This window comes from Lutra lutra, chromosome 15 (assembly GCF_902655055.1).
Source record: "Lutra lutra chromosome 15, mLutLut1.2, whole genome shotgun sequence".
NCBI lineage: Eukaryota > Metazoa > Chordata > Mammalia > Carnivora > Mustelidae > Lutra > Lutra lutra.
The window spans coordinates 21,727,412-21,746,797 of NC_062292.1; the positions used below are offsets into that span (position 1 = coordinate 21,727,412).

The 19,386-nt window shown below is 36.1% G+C and overlaps 1 protein-coding gene across 3 annotated transcripts in view; it reads left to right on the forward strand.

Annotated features, from left to right (window-relative positions):
• The window catches only part of HMCN1 (hemicentin 1), a 477,402-nt gene that overhangs the window by 288,175 nt on the left and 169,841 nt on the right, over positions 1-19,386 (forward strand). For all 3 annotated transcript variants that reach the window (XR_007123082.1, XM_047705087.1, XM_047705088.1), the window contains exons 34-36: positions 124-293; positions 1,504-1,658; positions 10,911-11,034. Coding sequence is in view for 2 of the 3 variants with exons in the window: in XM_047705087.1 (XP_047561043.1) it covers positions 124-293; positions 1,504-1,658; positions 10,911-11,034 (449 nt within the window). In the remaining variant the exon portion in view is untranslated. The remainder of the gene's footprint in view (positions 1-123; positions 294-1,503; positions 1,659-10,910; positions 11,035-19,386) is intronic.

The window sequence follows — 19,386 nt, forward strand, 5'->3', positions numbered from 1 at the left end:
CCTCTAAGATATGCGCACGCACGCGCGCGCGCACACACACACACACACACACACACACATATCTTTTAGGAACTAAGTTATTTAAAATACATCTCCAGACTTCTTTTTGCCTTGTTTCTATAGGTGGCTAAAGGATGGACAGATAATTGATGAAAGGGATGGATTCAAGATTCTACTAAATGGACGCAAATTGGTTATTACCCAGGCTCAAGTATCAGATACGGGCCTTTATCGCTGTGTGGCAACAAACATTGCTGGTGACCACAAGAAGGAATTTGAAGTTACTATTCATGGTATGCTGAAGAAGGGACATGAGCATTATATTTAAAATTAATTTGTGCATTCTGTCATTATTTAACTCAGATGCTAGCTCAGGAATCTAGATAATTCTTGAGTTGTGGAAAGCAATATAAAGGATGTGAATATAAAGGATGTTAAAAAATAACAGATTAATCTTAAGGCACTTTACTGAGACTTAACCAAGAGACCTATGTAAATTAATATAAACACTTCAAATGTTAGGAAGTGTATTCTAAATAGAATTCTACGTAGGTTTGAGGAATGAGACCAACTGACATAGAATAGGCAGGCAGCGAATTCCAAGTAAAGGGCTTGTGTCAACTCTCCAGGGTTAGCCAGAACAGGAGGGAGTGTGAATAAAGTCGTTTCCAGAAATGGGGGCTAAGATGTTATGCAGGATCCAGGGTAGATAGGGGTATTCACAGAACTAGCACAGAAGACTCAGAACCATTAGTGCGATGACAGAGACAACCCTTGGCCAGGTTATTATGTGTCTCACTTTCCTGCTGACCTTGGGAAGGGAGGGACAACAATGAGAAACTGGGGAGCCCTTTAGAAGCTCTAGGAGAGGTTTCTATGAGCATCAACATTTTTCCTCTCTGTCCATGCAGACTTTTTTTTTCTGCTTTTTCAATCCTGTGATGAAATATAGCTAACCCTGTTTCTCAGTCTCAATTCCAATTGCTGAGGGAGGGAATCTGGCAGGTCCAGCTTAAATCATATTCCCATTCTGTATTTAGTCAGCCTTGCTGGGGTCAAAGAGTCATGCAGTATAAATACAGGTAGAGGAAACTCACCCTGATTGAATGAGGTAGTACTAGAGAAAGGATCATAACAGATTGGGGAAACATAACAAAAGTTGTAAGTGAAACATGTGGATTGTAGTTGCCATAAACACTTCTTCTTCTTTGGAGAACTAGAGATCTATACTTAAGAACTAAATCATCTAAAATTGCAGAAAACTGTAAATTAAATGCATGGGATAAAATTATTTCATTGTTTCTTAAAATAAGAATTTTCCCTTTTCTAAATTTTAAAGTTTCGGGTTCTTATATCCAGATTTTTAAGTACTTGATCTCATTGATTATGGTTTGTGTTCTCTCCCTCCCTCACTCTGTCCTTCCGTCCCTTCCCGCTTTCCTTCCTTCCTTCCTTCCTTCCTTCCTTCCTTCCTTCCTTCCTTCCTTCCTTTCTTAAATTTAGTTCCTCCAACAATCAAATCCTCAGGCCTTTCTGAGAGAGCCATAGTGAAATACAAGCCTATCACCTTGCAGTGCATCGCCAATGGCATTCCAAATCCATCTATCACATGGTTAAAAGATGGCCAACCTATTAACACTGCCCAAGGAAACCTTAAGGTAAGTATAAATATTGTTGAGCCCCAAATGTGAAATCTACATGGATCTTCCCAGAACTATCACATTCTTCTTTCTGAATTGTAGATTTTCCTGTTGGACAGTTTTAGAGAAAATTTATCAAAATAATATGTCTTCCTTAGAGTTTTTGAGTTTATCTTAATATTTTGATTTGAAGAATGGAATTCATTAAATACTAATAACCTTAACAATGATAATTTTAATGTATTTGTTGATATTTTTATTATTTCAATTATTGCCTGTTTTAAATACTGAAAAACTGGTGTCTTGTGGGTGAATGAACGGTGTTCATCATTACTGACTCGGAGTATCTCCAATATATACCATAGAATAAGATTAAGATATAAGATAATCTACATAAACCTAAGTGCAATAAGTCTTTAAAAAATCTTGACCAGTTTATAAGCTTTAAGATGGCAGAGACTCAGTCTGAATAAATTCCCTTCTATATCCTTCAATCTGAGTATAATTCCTGGCATATAAATGTACCTCATTACATATTTCTGGATAGATAGATAGATAGAGTGATTGATTTATTTCACACTCAGATAATCTAAATGATCCATTTAAAATTCTGAATCAATAGATTTTGCTACTAGAATCAAGGTAGTTGACTAATGTGGACTTGAATTTTGCTTGTAGTAAGTTTTCAGTAATGAAGGATGTATTGAGTTCTTTCCCCAGTACAAATGATGGGTATCTGCTCATTTATTATTCCTATTCCAAATCCAATGGAACTAATCTTATACATTCATGCTAGTGAGCCTTAAAACATACAGCAAGGAGATAGTCATTTATCGCATCATCATATAAAAGTTTAATTGTAAGTTGTAATGAGTAACTTTAAGAGAAAATATGAAGTATAAGAACAGATAATGTGGAAAGACTTTAGGCATTAGGTAATTCATAGAGAAAGCATTTGAGCAGATCTCTGAAGAATACATAGGAGTTAAACGAGTAAATTAATGGAAGAAAACAGTATTCCAGAGATTTGTGTGGGCAAAGAGCTTAAAGTAAAGGAGCATGATACTTCCAGAGGACCTGACAGCAAGCCACTGGACTGAAGAACAGAGCAGGATGAGGTGGTATTAGAGGAGACCAGGGAGTAGAAGGCATTTAAGTAATAATAATGGTTTTATTTTTGCTTTAAACCAATGGGAGATCTTTGAAGAGTTTTAAGAGAGTAGTGACATAATCAGATTTTCATTTTAGTTAGTTACTGGCCCCAATAAGATAATGAAGGCATTTAAAGTAGATATGTGGGCAGGGGTGGTCCAAAACAGTACTCTAAGGAGATCCTGTACTCACCTCCTCCCACAGACACACCAAATCTACTGCCATGTATGGAACAGTTCCCTCTGAAAAAGATTTGAAAATTAGCTGAACTGCTCCTCCACAACAAAGGGTAAAAGGGCAACAGATGGGGAGGAGAGGCAGAGACACAATCTTGCTAAAAACCATATCAGACCAACTCACTATAGGGAGGGATCTTACAAGTCTGCAGCTTCTCCCTGAGGAACATGGGGCTTGTGCCCTCTATCAGGCATTCGACCCTTGGGACCTGTACTGGAGAGACAAGCCATAAAATGTCTGGCTTTGGAAACCAATGGAGCTTACATCCAAGAGATCCAAAGGACTGTCAGGATCTGAGATACTACTTTTAACTGACTCACAAGCAGACTTACTTACTCTGCTGCCTAGTCCAAAAATTTGAAAAGTGCCTAGACTAGACTATATGTGAAGGAAATTCATTTGTTAATTTTAAAGCATCTGCCAGAGGGACAGGGACTGGTAGGGACTTTCTCCAGGACAGAGATGCTGTCTGTCAATAGTTTTGCACTCTCCCTCCACCTTGCTAGTAAAAGCTGATGTGTGCAGACACAGCAAACTCCCGCTGCCTTGCTAAAGTAGAGGTGGGGAGGGTGGTGCTCTGTCCCCCAGCATTCTTCACCTGCCTTGCTAAAGCTGCAGGCATGCCCCACCCCAAGTACTCTCCCATTGCCTCATTAAAGCTGATAGGCAAGCATGGTCCACACAAGGGACACCTCTTGAATGCCTGGACCCAGTGGTCAGAGGGGCTTGTGTTGCAGGGCCCTATGGGACTGTAACAATAATCAGAAAAGCCATTCTTTTTTTTTTTTTAAAGATTTTATTTATTTATTTGACAGAGATCACAAGTAGGCAGAGAGGCAGGCAGAGACAGAGGAGGAAGCAGGCTCCCCACCAAGCAGAGAGCCCGATGCAGGACTCGATCCCAGGACCCCGAGACAATGACCCGAGCCGAAGGCAGCAGCCCAACCCACTGAGCCACCCAGGCGCCCTAGAAAAGCCATTCTTGGCAAGCTACCGCACCCAAGGCATTGCACACAGTAAACTGGAACACACCTACTGGTGAAAAAGCCCCATCCACTTGTCCTGGAGCTTCAACATGAGAGACAGGCTTCAGGTTTGCCACACATGTAGAGGCTACGAAGGCATTCTCAGGGAGCACATTCAGGGAGACACCACCTTTGTGTTCTCCCTTGGCCTTCCTAGCTCACTGGTACCTCGCAGCAAGGGGCATATACACAGACCCAAAGCCCTGATTTTTGGAACTGCTACCCAGGGAACACCTCCAGATCCCCTGGTCTGAAGGGCAGCAGGGTTTACAACCGCAGTCCTGTGGGACTGTGTATAGTTGTGTACTTTAAAAGTGCTACCTAGGGATCTGGTTTCTAGTCAGCCTGAAACAAGGTGCTGACTGAGATCCCTTTCTTTGGAACACTGATAGGGTCTTGGAACACCCTTAGTAACTGGGACTAAGAATAAATCAGGCTACGTAGGCAGTCACAAAGTCTGAAAGACAACCAAGAGCTAGGGCAGTGTTGAACAATGAGGTTAATCTACACAAGGCCACTCCATTAAGACTGGGAAGATAGCTCTTTTGCATAATACTTAGAAACAAACCAAGACTCAAGCAAAATGAGGAAACAGAGGAGTATGTTTCAAATGGAAGAACAGAACAAAACCTCAGAAAATGACCTTCATGAAATGGAAATAAGTAATCTACCTGGTAAACAGTTCAAAGTAATGATCATAAAGATGCTCACTAAATCAGGAAAAGAACCATGTTCATAGTGAGAACTGCAACAAAAGATAGAAAATATAAGAGGGGTGCCTGGGTGGCTCAGTGGGTTAAAGCCTCTGCCTTCGGCTCAGGTCATGATCCCAGGGTCCTGGGATCGAGCCCCACATCGGGCTCTCTGCTCGGTGGGGAGCCTGCTTCCTCCTCTCTCTCTGCCTGCCTCTCTGCCTACTTGTGATCTCTGTCTGTCAAATAAATAAATAAAAATCTTAAAAAAAAAAAAAAGAAAATATAAGAAAGTACCAAGCAGAAGTCACAGAGCTAAAGATACAATAATTAAACTGAAAAATACACTAGGTAGTTCAACAGATTAGATGATTAGATGAAGCAGAAGGACAGATCAGTGACCTGGAAAACAGCAGTGGAACTCACTCAAACAGAGCAGCAGAAAGAAAAAAAGAATTTTTAAAAATGAAGATATCTTAAGGAACCCATGGGGCAACATGAACTGGAATAACATTCACATTTTATGGATTCCAGAAGGGGAAGAAAGAGAGAAAGGGACAGAAAACGCACTTCAAGAAATAATAGCTGAAAACCTCCCTAAACTGGGGAAGGAAACAGATATCCAGGTCTAGGAATCATAGAGAATTCTAAATAAGATGACCCCAAAGAGATCCACAGGAAGAGACATTATAATTAGAATGTAAAAAGTTAAAGATAAGAAGAAAATCTTAAAAGCATCAAGAGAAAAGCCATTTGTTAGGTGCAAGGGAACCCTGCCCCCATAAGACTGTCAGCTGATTTTTCAGTAGAAATCTTGAAAGCCAGAAGTCAGTATCATGATATATTTGAAGTGCTGAAAGGGAAAAAAACCTCCAACCAAGAATACACTACCCAGGGCGCCTGGGTGGCTCAGTGGGTTAAGCCGCTGCCTTCGGCTCAGGTCATGATCTCAGGGTCCTGGGATCGAGGCCCGCATCGGGCTCTCTGCTCAGCAGGGAGCCTGCTTCCCTCTCTCTCTCTCTCTCTCTCTCTCTCTGCCTGCCTCTCTGTCTACTTGTGATCTCTCTCTGTCAAATAAATAAATAAAATCTTTAAAAAAAAAAAAAAAAAGAATACACTACCCAACAAGGTTATTATTCAGAACTGAAGGAAAATAAAGAGATTTTTAGAAAAGCAAAAAGTAAAAGAATTCATCATCATTAAACTGTCCCTACAAGAAATGTTAAAGGGATTCTTTAAGCTGAAAAAGAAAAGGCATTAACTAGTAACAAGAAAATGTATGAAAGTAAAAATGTCATCAGTAAAGGTAAATATATAGTAAAGGTAGTGGGTTAATTACTTATAAAGCCAATAGGAAGGTAAAAATCCAAAGTAGTAAAATTAACTATAACCACAATAAACAGTTATGAGAGATGTAAAATAAAAGAATGTAAAATGTGACATCAAAAACAAAATATTGTGGGGGACTAAAAATGTGGAGTTTTAGAATGCGTCCAAACTGAAGTTGTTATCAAAATTAAAATGATCTTCCACTATGATTAAATGGAACTTACTCCAGGGATGTAAGTATGTTTCAACATTATTAAATCAACCAACATAGTACACCACATTAATGAAGTGAAGGATAAAAGTTACATGATCATCTCAATAGAAAAAACATTTGACAAAAGTCAACATCCATTTATGGTAAAAACCCTCAACAAAGTGGGTATAGAGGAAACATAGCTCACCATAATTAAGGCCATATATAACAGGCCCACAGCTAACATCATATTCAGTGGTGAAAAACTGAAAGTTTTTACTCTAAGATCAAGAGCAATTAGGCAAGAAAAAGAAATAAAAGTCATCCAAATTGAAAAATATATATTAAGGGGCGCCTGGGTGGCTCAGTGGGTTAAGCCGCTGCCTTCGGCTCAGGTCATGATCTCAGGGTCCTGGGATCGGGCCCCGCATCGGGCTCTCTGCTCAGCGGGGAGCCTGCTTCCTCCTCTCTCTCTGCCTGCCTCTCTGCCTGCTTATGATCTCTCTGTCAAATAAATAAATAAAATCTTTTAAAAAAATATATATATATATATTAAAAAATCTTACAGACTTCACCAAAAAAGTGTTAGAACTAATAAATGAAGTCAGCAAAGTTGCAAGATACAAGATTGATATTCAAAAATTGGTTTCATATCTATACACTAACAAGCTATCAGAAAGAGAAATCAAGAAAATAGTCCATTTAAAATTGCATAAAAAAGAATAAAAAGAAATTTAGCCAAGGAGATGAAAGAAAGTGGAAGTCCTGTGCACTAGAAAATATAAGACAATGATGAAAGAAATTGAGGAAGACACAAATAAGTGGAAAGGTATCCCATACCACTGGATTGGAAGAATTAATCTTGCTATAATGTTCCTATCACCCAAAGCAATCTACAGATTTCGTGCAATTCCTATCAAAATTCTAATGGCATTTTTCCATAGACATAGAACAAACAATCCTCAAATTTGTATGGAACCAAGTCCTCAAGTAACCAAAGTGATCTTGAGAAAAAAAAAAAAAAAACAAATCTGGAGGCATCATGCTGTTTTCAGACTATATGACAAAGCTGTAGTAATCAAAAAGTTTGGTATTGGCATAAAAACAGATACATAGATTTTTGGAACAGAATAGAGAGCCCAGAAATAAACCTAGACATATATTGATTGGTTAATTTATGACAAATAAGTCAAGAATATACAATGGGAAAATGATGTTCTCTTCAGTAAATGATGTTGGAAATATTGGGCAGTCACAGGCAAAAGAATGAAACCAGAATGCTATCTTAAATGATACATAAAAAATCAGCTCAAAATGGATTAGAGACTTGAATGTAGAACCTGAAACTACAAAACTCCTATAAGAAAATATAGGTAATAAGCTTCCTGAAAACAGTTTTGGCATTAAATTTTTAGATCTGACTCCCAAATCAAAGACAACAAAGGCATAAATAAACAAGAGGGACTACATCAATCCAAAAAGCTTCTGCCCAGGAAAGGAAATCACCAACAAAATAAAGAGGCAACCTATTAAATGAGGGAAAAGTTGTAAATCATATATCTGATAAGAGATTAATATCAAAAGTATAAAAAGAGCTCAACTCAATATTAAAAACACAAGCAATCCAATTAAAAAATGGGCACAAGATGTAACTAGACATTTTCCAAAGTCATATAGATATACAACAGGCATATGGAAAAATGTTTAATATCAGTAATTATCAGGGAAATGCATATTAAAGCTGCGAGGTACCACATCCACCTGTTTGAAGGCTGTTATCAAAGAGACAAGAAATAACAAGTGTTGGTGAGGATGTGGAGAAAAGGGAATCCTTGTGTGCTGTTGGTGGGAATTTACATAGTGCACCACTATGGAAAACTCTATGGCGAGTCCTCAAAAAATAAAAATCAGAGCCACCATTTGATTCAGCAATTCCATTTCTGGGTATTTATCCAAAGAATATGAAAACCCTAACTCAAAAAGACATACGCATTCACATGCTCATTGCAACATTATTTATAATAGGACATGCAAACAACCAAAGTGTTCATCAGTAGATGAATGGATAAAGATCTCTCTCTCTCTCTCTCTCTCTCTCTCTCTCTCTCTCTCTCACACACACACACACACACACACACACACACACACACACACGAGAATACTATTCAGTCATTAAAATAAAAGAATGAAGTCTCACCACTTGTGACAACAAGGATAGACCTTAAGGGCATTATGCTAATTGATATGTCAGACAGAGAAAGATAAATACCATGTGATTTCACTTATATATGGAATCTAAAAAATAAAAGAAACAAAACTCATGGATACACATAGAACAGATTGGTGGTTGCCAAAGGAGAAGGGAGTTGAGAGATGGGCAAAATAGGCGAAGATGGTCAAAAGGTACAAACTCCCAGATATTAAGTAAATAAGTCATGGGGATATAATTACAACATATACTCAATAATACTGTATTGCATACTTGAAAGTTAACAGGAGAGCAAATCTTCTAAGTTCTCATCACAAGAAAAAAAATTTGTTAACTTTGAAGACTAGACTTGTGATGATTACTTTGCAGTGTGTATGAATATCAAATTAAGTTGTACACTTGAAACTAATACAATATATGCCAATTTTACCTCAAAAACTAAATTTAAAAATATAAAGAGTAGATATGTGGAAATCCGTTAGGACTTACTCATCTAGGAGAGAGAGAATATTGAAATTTGAACTCACATTCCAGCCATGAAGATGAGGATACATGGATATATTTGAGAATTATTGTTTCAATCATTAGAACTCAGTGATAAGCTGCATATGAAAGTTGAGGGAGCAGGAAATATCAAGGAAAACTTGGGGAATCTAACCTATACAGATGTGTATCTTATGATGCCATTCGGTGAGACAGGAGACTTTGGAGGACAACTCATTTAGAGGCAAAAAGACTGGATTTAAGTTTTAGAGTTTGACAGGTTAATTTGACTTTGAAATAAAGTGGAGATCAGGTAGACCATGGAATATATGCTCCTGGTGCTCAAAGGAGAGTTCTGGCTGGAGATACTGACACATAGATGATCTTTGAAAGCATAAACACGAGTGAGTTAATCTAAGGGAAGAGTAAAGAGTAAGAAAAAATAGAAGAGAGAACCAACCTCGTCCAGAGTCTTAAACAATTATGGCATTTAAAGGCCATGTGCAGAAGTCTAGAAGTGAATATTAATGTATGAATGTGCTGCATAATGAGTTTAGTACACTGTGGCTGGAGAATAGGTCAAGTGGGAGTTTAGTATAGAGAGCAGATCATTTGGGGCCAGAATGTGGCAAGCCTGGAGGACTATGCTGAGTTCAGATTTCATTCTGGGTAAAGTGGGGAGCTATGAGTGAGCTTTGAAGGGGAACTGGTAGAAGGATCAAATCCACATTTTAGACAAATTATTCTGGCAATGGTATATAAGATAGATTAACATTTGGGGAGGTTGGAGACACTGGAATATAAATTAAGAAACTATTATAATCCCATAGTGGTTGTGAGAATGGAAAGTAGAGGGTCTGAAAAACTTAGAGTAGTATAATAAGAGTGAGCTCTGAAATCAAGATGACTTGGAGAATAGTTGTGCTCTTAAACAATGTTAGAAACATGCAATGAAAGTAGGTCTGGAGATAGAAGGCAACAGTTAAAAGCCTTGTTTTGGATGTGTTAAATATCATGTGCTAGCGCGTCCAGCAGATTAGCTGGAACAGCGAGTGTGGCAGTTAGGAGAGGAATTGAGGCCAGTACTATAAATTTCAGAGTCTGCACAAGATTCTTCGCTGAAGCCATGAATTTGGATGAAAACTATCAGAAAGCTGAGCTTTATGCTTAAGGGGCAGGAAGAGGAAGCAGATTCTGTGGTCTCCTAAGAAAGTCAGAGATTGAGAATGGAGGACATTTTTGTATCTTCAACACAGCTACAGAGAGTAGAGTGGTTCAGGAGTAAGGGATCAGTAATGCCAAATGCTGTAGATGGTGAAAGAGAAGATGAGCTTACTACATAAGCCGCTGGATATTGTGATTAGAAGCTATTGAAAACCTCTGAATAATCAGTTTCAAAGAATAACCACTGAATCACTAGTTCCAAAATGGTGAAGGCTAGTTGCAATAGGTTTAAGAGAGAAATGAGGAAAAACATTCAGGAAGAAATTTATCTGCACTTCCATTACTCATATTTTGTAATTTCTATTGTTTTTCTGGTACCTATGACCATTTAATCAAAAAAGATTGTTGTCTTCAAAGTATTTATGAAGTGTTACATAAATGTGACCATATTTTTTTAAGTAGCTTAAATTGTCATCACATACCTCATGGTTCAGTGCTAAAGTCTTTTGTCCAGTGAAGTTTTATGACTGTACCAGCAGGCTGGCCTTAGGTTACTTTATTTTGTGTTTTCCAATGAATAAGAAAAATTTTTCAATCAAATCAGTCTTTTTTTTTTTTTTTTTGGTGCAATGAAGTGATCTGGTTCTAATATATCAAGAGATACTTAAGATCGGCATAAAAATGTAATTAAATAGCATAAATTTCAATGAATGTGTCTATCTCAGCAAATGCTTTCAAGTCCAGTATAAAGTACAAAATGCTGCCATGCTTTCTGCTCCCCGTTAGATCCAGTCTTCCGGTCGAGTTTTACAAATTGCCAAAGCCCTGATGGAAGATGCTGGCAGATACACTTGTGTGGCGACCAACGCAGCTGGGGAAACACAGCACCACCTTCAGCTACATGTGCATGGTAATGTCATTCCCATCTTAACAAAAGAACATTTCTATTTATTTTTTTTAACATGATGGGACGTTTTTAATGAATTACACTGTGAAAGAAACAAGTGTTTATTTTCATCTGTATGAAAAAGATAGGTTTTTTTTAAACATTGTTGTAATTATAATTGCTCATATTAAGATAGCCTTTGGTCAAGATATCTGTTAAGACGGCCAGGTTGCCAAATAGGATTCGCTAGAGCTCATAAATAAATAAACATACTACCCTAGGTTTTTAATTATTTGAATTCTGTTGACTAAACTTTGTACAGGAAACTTTTGTTGTCAAGACAGAGTTGCAGGGTTGTTCCTTAGTATTTTCTGTGATTTTCTTTGCTGGCTGTGTGAGGGATTTTGATAAGTAGAAGCTATTCTCGACTCAAGATCTTCTCTCATATACTTTAACAAAAAGTCTGGGTGGCCGTGGACTGTCTCATGAATATTACAGCTTCATAATAAACTTAAAAGATAATTCGACTTTGAATGTGAGACTTCGGATCTCTGGAGTCTCATTTAAGGGTCAAGAATTATAGGCTTGGACTTTCCTGATTGCAGAAGGCTATCCAAGATTTCCGTGTGTACCTTTTCATTTTCTCTAATCCTTGTGATTTCTTATTAAATCCTTTATTCATTCACGTCATTTATTCTTCATTCATTTGTATATTCACTTTACATTTACTGAATTATTTAACCTAAAAAGATGCTCTAGCATCTAGCTTGATTCCAGTTACATTATCAGTAGGCAAGCAAATCTTAAAAAATCTTAATCTTAAATCTTAAAAATCTTTAAAAAAATGAAAAACTAAACCATAAGTGAATGAAAAAATTTTAATTGGACATTGAATTCTTCTCATTTACTTCTTTACATATTTTATTTTATTTAAATCCATTAGTTTAAAGATTCAGATCATCAGTTCCCTAAATGTTTTTAATAAAACAATGTATTTTCCCCCTTTCCCCAAATATGAACACCTAATTTATGGATGTCATAACACAAAGCATGTTCCTTAAGAGGACTTTTACTTTTTCATTTAGTAATTGACTTAAAGGCCAATATCTGATTATAACTATCTTGAAATCAACTTAATTGAAATTGACCCTGCTTTCCCTTAAGTTGCTTTGAATTTACCTTGTTCCTCATAAGGCCTCTGTCTCTCCCAAGTGTTTTCTGGCAGCTGTCTCCAGCACATATGGAGATTTCCACTTCTATCTAAGAGTGTTCTGTGGGAGGGCTTGCTCTCCTTTCCCCATTTTCCTACCCAAAGGCTCCTTTTCTCATCATTGTACAGGATATTTATCTTTTCTCTTATCTAGTCTCCATTGTTGGATAAAAGGAAACAGTCACGTGGGATAACATGATATGCTGCCATCATCTCAGGCACCAGAGTTAGACCAATTGTGGTTTAAATTCTATGCTAACCATGATCTATGTAACCTTTAGTCAACCATTTAATTTCTCTGGCTATCTGATTTGCAGAGAGCTTTGGGGGTTTTGAGGTGTTAGATGCAAAATATCTCCCAATTTTACTGTCTCCAGTGGTATCAAAAAGAAGGGTGTTTTTGTTCTCTAGACTGGATTAAAATATTAAATGAAGACTGTATATTGAAGGACAGAGTATGTATCTCTAGAGCAGGGAAGAACCAAACTTCAGTGTTCATAAAATCATATGTATTACATGTTAAAAATACAGCTTCCTGGGCCCAGTTCCAGATCTCCTGAAACAGCTTTCTTTTTTTTTTTTTAAGATTTTATTTATTTATTTGTCAGAGAGAGAGAGGGAGAGAGAGCGAGCACAGGCAGACAGAATGGCAGGCAGAGGCAGAGGGAGAAGCAGGTTCCCTGACGAGCAAGGAGCCCGGTGTGGGACTCGATCCCAGGACTCTGGGATCATGACCTGAGCCGAAGACAGCTGCTTAACCAACTGAGCCACCCAGGCGTCCCCTGAAACAGCTTTCTGATGCAAGTGGTCTGTATGTCATTACTCAGAGAAACATTGGCCCAGACTTTAAGAACTGGCTTAGAGACTTATTAATGTAGTCAAAAATGATTGAAAACCAGAGTTCATGAAAGAAATTAAGGATTCCATTAAAAACAAAGCAACAACAGACCAAAGAACTCCCAGAGTCAATACCTAAGAAAACATAAGTCAATAAACCTACAATCTGAATATGGTAACAAAATATATGTTAGCAAGGATTGCGATTAGGGTATACACCTACACAGAAAATCATCAGAGAGAGGGGTAACAAGCCATAAGACATCTGAGGTAATGTGAAAAGAAACAGGTTAGTCACTGTAAGGATTTATTAAGTGCTACCATATTGGATGGAGAATATAAAACATTCTTCTTGATACAAATCACAAATGAACTAGAGGTAAGATACATTACAGTACCTGAAAATGTTTTACTAATATAACCTTGACTTGTTCAGATAACAGGTCACCAATCTGAAATGAGACTAAATGACGAAGTGAACTCCTAATATAATACTAATTATGATCAACCTGAAGGGAAGTTATTGGCTACTGTACAGGAATCTGGACAGAAAGCTGACATATCACCTTGTCACTCCTGATAACTAATGTCACATTGGATATAAATAGCTCTCAACTTGATTCTGTCCCCTTCAATACTTATATTAATAACTTCAGTGTGAATTGGAGAAGTTAACAAAAAGTGTAGAAATTTCTAAAGGATTAGTTGACCATAGATTTCAAAAAGATTTCAGAAGTTAAAATGACAAGTTAACCATGTGAAACACTACGTAAGAACAGGTTTGGAGCAGAGTGGCTTAAAGACACCACACATTGAAATACTAGAGATATCAATGGCATTCTGCAATTACTATAGATATAATCATTCAATTTCATAATAAAGCTAAGTAACCTTAAAAGTCAGTCATATTACAGTATAAACAATAAGAAAGGAGTTAGCCCTGTTATACTCTCGCTCTCTGAATTCTTCTGAAGTGTTGTATCCCATCCTGGTGCTGTTTATTAAGAGGGACATTGAAATATCTATAGAGAAGCAACTATCACTTAATTTCTTTTTTAAAAAAAAATTTATTTAACCAATCTTATAGTTGCTTTCTGAGGAAAAGAAGCTCAGTGTTTATTGACGGTTTAACACATTTAGCAAGTGAGCATTTACTATAATTGGCATCCAACTGTATTCAATCCTAAGAAATTCAACTTTCCAATTGTTTAGTATCTTCCTTTCTTATAAAAAAAGATTGTAGATGCTTCCATTCTTTGCAAGCACTAAAAAAAGTGTTTTCAAAAGGCTAAGTAAGGGTGGATTTTCTCCTGGAAAACATAGAAGACTAAGTCATGATCATGAGGAGAGGAACATTCTTATGATCCCCTAGGTTTCTTAGGGGAAGTTCTGTCCATTATAGAAGGCAGAGACTCTCAGTAGGTGGTCCTTTTTGATCATCAAAGTTTCATAATTCTGAAAGTTCTAATTCTCTAGACCAAACTCTGAAATTTTATCTAAACCTCGGATATTTGCCAAGTGAGACAGATGTTTCCACAAACAGATGATTACTTGGAGTTTAATGGCTCAAGCATTCATTACATCTGCACTTAATTATATCCTAGGAAAGAGTAACCAAGGTGAAACACCCAGAAGTGACATGTTGTGTTTAAAAGCATGGGCTTTGAATTTGGTTCCCTATACTGCCAAGTAAAACATGAGGACAATAGGCTTAGATATTAACTTTTTAAATCTGTTTTTTCATCTGTAAAATGGGAAGGATAATGATAATATAATTGGAAGGTTGTTGTGAGGATTGAATGAAAGACTACATGTGCTTACAAGCTTATAAACTTAGCCTGGTGCCTGGTTTCTAGTTATCATCTGTAAATGGTAGGCTAACACCTGTTTTGGCCAAATGGATATTTGGGTTTGGCCCTTCTCACAGCACCAGCATTCTCACAAATGTATCTGGAGTTCTGGTGCCTTTACTGTTGGCCAGGAACCATCTTGGGTCTGTATTAGTCGTCTGGTGAAAACATTAGTAGAACACCCCTTAATTTAATTTTATTCTGAAGTATTTGCTTGGCTAACATCTGCTAACACCCACTTAAGAAATGTTCCTCTATCGTTTCTATGTTTTGCTTAATAGCTCACTTGTGACCTAAAGGAGACTTGAGAATGTTGTGGGGAATTTTTTTCCTTTTTGTAATGGATAACTTTAGAATTCTAGTATTGTCTTAGTATAAATAAATTTATTACTCATTATGTGATAATTTTGGTGGTTGGGTGGGATTAACTCACTTTTAGATCAGTTATATATTCAATTGAATTTAACCAGGATTTGAAAAAGTCAACACACCTGTGAGTAATTAAAGTCATAGGTAAAGTCTTGCCCATGATATGTTCAGAAGCAGATATTGTGGTTTTGGGATGGTAATGCTCATGCAGCTTTTGGAAGAAGGAGAATGGAGGAAAAAACCAACAAATTGAATATAATCCAACCTCTTGCTTGGAGTATGCAGACTTTATTGTTACCATAAGATCTTGTTACCTAACTAATGTTTCTGTCTAAAACAGTGCTCATTGAAATTCAAAATTGCAAGATGATTCTTTTAAATGCTAGAAGGAAATAATATACACACACACACACACACACACACACACACGCACACACATACACACACATATATATATGTATATGACATCATCTTTATCCATTCATCTGTTGTTGAACATTTAGATTGTTTCCATATCTTGGCTATTGTGACTAATGCTCTAGTGAACATGGCAGTAGATATGTCTCTGAGATACTATTTCATTTCCTTCAACTATATGCCCAGAAGTGGGATTGCTGGATCATATGGAAGTTCTATTTGTCATTTTTTGAAGAACCTCCACAATGGCTATAGCAATTTACATTCCCACCAACACTGTACAAGGGTTCCTTTTTCTCTACATCCTCACCAACACTCATTGTCTCTTGTGTTTTTTATAATATTCTAACACATGTGAGATGATATCTTATTGTGGGTTTGATTGCCTTTCTCTGATGATTAGTGATGTTGAGCACGTTTTCATGAATCTGTTGGTCACTTCTTAATCTTTTTTGGAAAAATGCCTATTCACATCCTTTGCCCATTATTTAATCTATTTGTTTTTTTACTATTGAGTTTAAAAGTTTCTTATGTATTTCAGATATATGGTTTGCAAACTTTTCTTCCATTTAGTACATTTTCATTTTCATTTTGTCAATTGTTTTCTTTGCTGTACAGTTTTTAGTTTGCTGTAGTCCCACCTATTTATTTTGCTTTTGTTGTTTGTGCCTTTGGTGTCATATCCCAGAAATCAGTGCTAAAACTAATGTTAACTAGCTTTCCCCCTATGTTTTCTTCTAGGAGTTTTGTGGTTTCAGGTCTTATATTTAAGGCTTTCATCCATTTCAAGTTAATTTTTGAGTACTACACTGTCTTGATTACTTACACTAATTGATTTTCATATGTTAAATCAACCCTGCCTTCCTAGGATTAGACCCTCTTCGTCATGGTGCTTAATTTGTTTTCTGTGTTGCTGGATTCATCTTATTAGTATTTTCTTGATTATTTTTGTGTCTGCTTCATAAGGGATATTGGACTATAGGGTGCTTACATTGACTCTGTTTTTATTGTCATGACAAAACTAGTCTCTTAGAGTGGTTTGAAAAGTGTTCCCTCTCTGCTCTATTTTGAGAGGTTTGTGAAGGATTCACATTAATTTTTCTTAAAAGTTTTGTAGAATTCCCAGTAAAGCCATTTGAGCCTGGGATTTCCTTTATGGGATGTTTTTTATTACTGACCGAATTTTTATATTTTTATTCATCTATTCAGATTTTCTATTTTTTCCTGAGTCAGTTTCAGTAATTGGTGACTTTCTAAAAATCACCTGTTTCATCTAGATTATCTAATTTATTGGCACACATTTTTTATAATTCCCTCATAGTCCTTTTTAATTCTGTAAGGTCCATAGTAATGACCTTAGTGATAATAGTAATGACCAGTAATGACCATAGTAATGATGAGTTTTTATTCCATGACCCTTCTTTCATTTCTTTTTTTTTTTAAGATTTTTTTTTTTTTTATTTGACAGATCACAAGTAGGCAGAGAGGCAGGCAGAGAGAGACAGGAGGAGGAGGCAGGCTCCCTGCTGAGCAGAGAGCCCGATGCGGGACTCGATCCCAGGACCCTGAGATCATGACCTGAGCCAAAGGCAGAGGCTTTAACCACTGAGCCACCCAGGCGCCCCCTTCTTTCATTTCTAATTGTAGTAATTTAGTCTTCTCTCTTTTGTCTTGGTCGGTTTATCTAAAATTTTGTCCATTTTCTTGATCTTTTCAAAATATCAGGTTTTGGTCTTATTGATTTGCTCTTTCATTTTTCTATTGTCTGTTTAATTTATTTATGCTCTAATGTTTATTATTTCCTTCCTTCTAATTGTCTTGGATTTACTTAACTCATCTTTTTTCTGGCTTCTTGAGGTAGAATGTTAGATTATTGATTTGAGATTTGTTTTTGATATAGTTGTTTATAGCTTCACATTTTATTCTAATCATTGTTTTATGTGTATCCCATAAGTTTTGGTATGTTGTCTTTTTATTTAAATTCATCGTAGAGTATTATCTAATATTTTATATGATTTCTTTGACCACTTAGTTACTTAAGGGTGTGTTACTTAATTTCCACATATTTGTGAATTCCCCAAATCTTCTCTTGTTATTGAATCATAATTTTATTCCACTGTGGTTAGAGAACATACTCTGTATGGTTTTATTTTAAATGTATTGGGACTTGTTTTATGCCTAACTTACAGTCTATACTTGAGAATGTTACATGTGCATTTGAGAAGAATGTGTATTCTGCTGTTGTTGGAGAGAGTGTTCTATGTGTACATGTGGTTTATACTGTTGTTCAAATCTTCTGTTTTCTCACTGATTTTCTATTTAGTTCTACCCATTGAAACTGGAATATTGGTGTCTTCAACTATTATTGTTGAATTATCTGTTTCTCCTTTTGATTGTGTCAGTTTTTATTCCATGTATCTTGAGACTCTGTTATTATGTGAATGCATGATTATAGTTGTTAAACCTTTTATGTGTTCACAGTATCATTTAAAATTGTCCTACTTTTTTGCTAGTAATTTTTGTTTTAGAGTCTTATTTTGTTCCGTATCAGTGTAGCCTCTGTGATTTTTGTTTGGTTATTATTTGTATGGTATATCTTCTTATAATCTTTCACTTTCAACCTACTTGTGTCTTTGATTCTGAAGTGTGTCTTTTATAGACAACATTTAATTGGGTCATGTTTTTATTTTTTATTTTTTAAATCTCTTCTGCTAGTCTGTGGATTTGAGAAGTGTTTAATCCATTTACACTTAATGTAATTACGGACATGATAGTTTTGTGGTATACCATGCTATTTTTTATATGTATTGTGTCATTGAGTTTTTGTTTCTCCATTACTGCTTTTTTATATTAAATAACTATTCTCTTGTGTATCATTTTGTTTATCTTGTTTCTTTTACTATATATTTTTTTTAGTTTATTTTTTGTGGTTGCTTTGAGGATAACAATTAGCATCTTAATAATATACTATGGATTAATAATTTAATTTCAATAGTAAAAGAGTTTTGTTCTTTTACACTCTCTTCCATTTTCCCTCATTTGTCTTATTATTACCACACAAATTACACCTTTATTCATCATGATTCCATCAGTATGGACTTGCAATTACTGATTTATGCTGTTGTCTTTTAAATCAGAGGGGAGACAAAAGTTATGCTTGAAATATAGTTTTACTATCTTTACTATTAGTTACTTCTACTAGTGCTCTTTATTTCTTCATGTGTATTAGAGTTACTATTTCTTTGCAACCTGAAGGACCTTTAGTATTTCTTGTAAGGCTGGGGACTAGCAGTGAATTTTCTGGTTTTTTTTTTTTTTTTCTCAATGAATGTTTTAATTTCTCCTTCAAAAGGATAGTTTTGGTAGAGATAGAATTCTTTGCTGATAGTCTTTTTCTTTTCAGCAATCTTAATAAGTCTCCCAATGCCTTGTGGCAACAATGTTTTTTTGATGAATAATCAGCTGTTAGACTTATTCAGGATTCCTGTACATGATAAGTCACTTCTCTACCTTGCTGCTTTTAAGATTTTCTCTTTATCATAATATTTGTAGGTGTCGGTTTCTTTGAGTTTACCCAATTTAGAGTTTGTTAAACTTCTTAAATGTGTGCATTAATGTTTTCATTAATATTTCGGAAGTTTTCAACCATATATCTTCAAGTATTCTCTCTACACTTTTCTTTCTCTCCTCTCC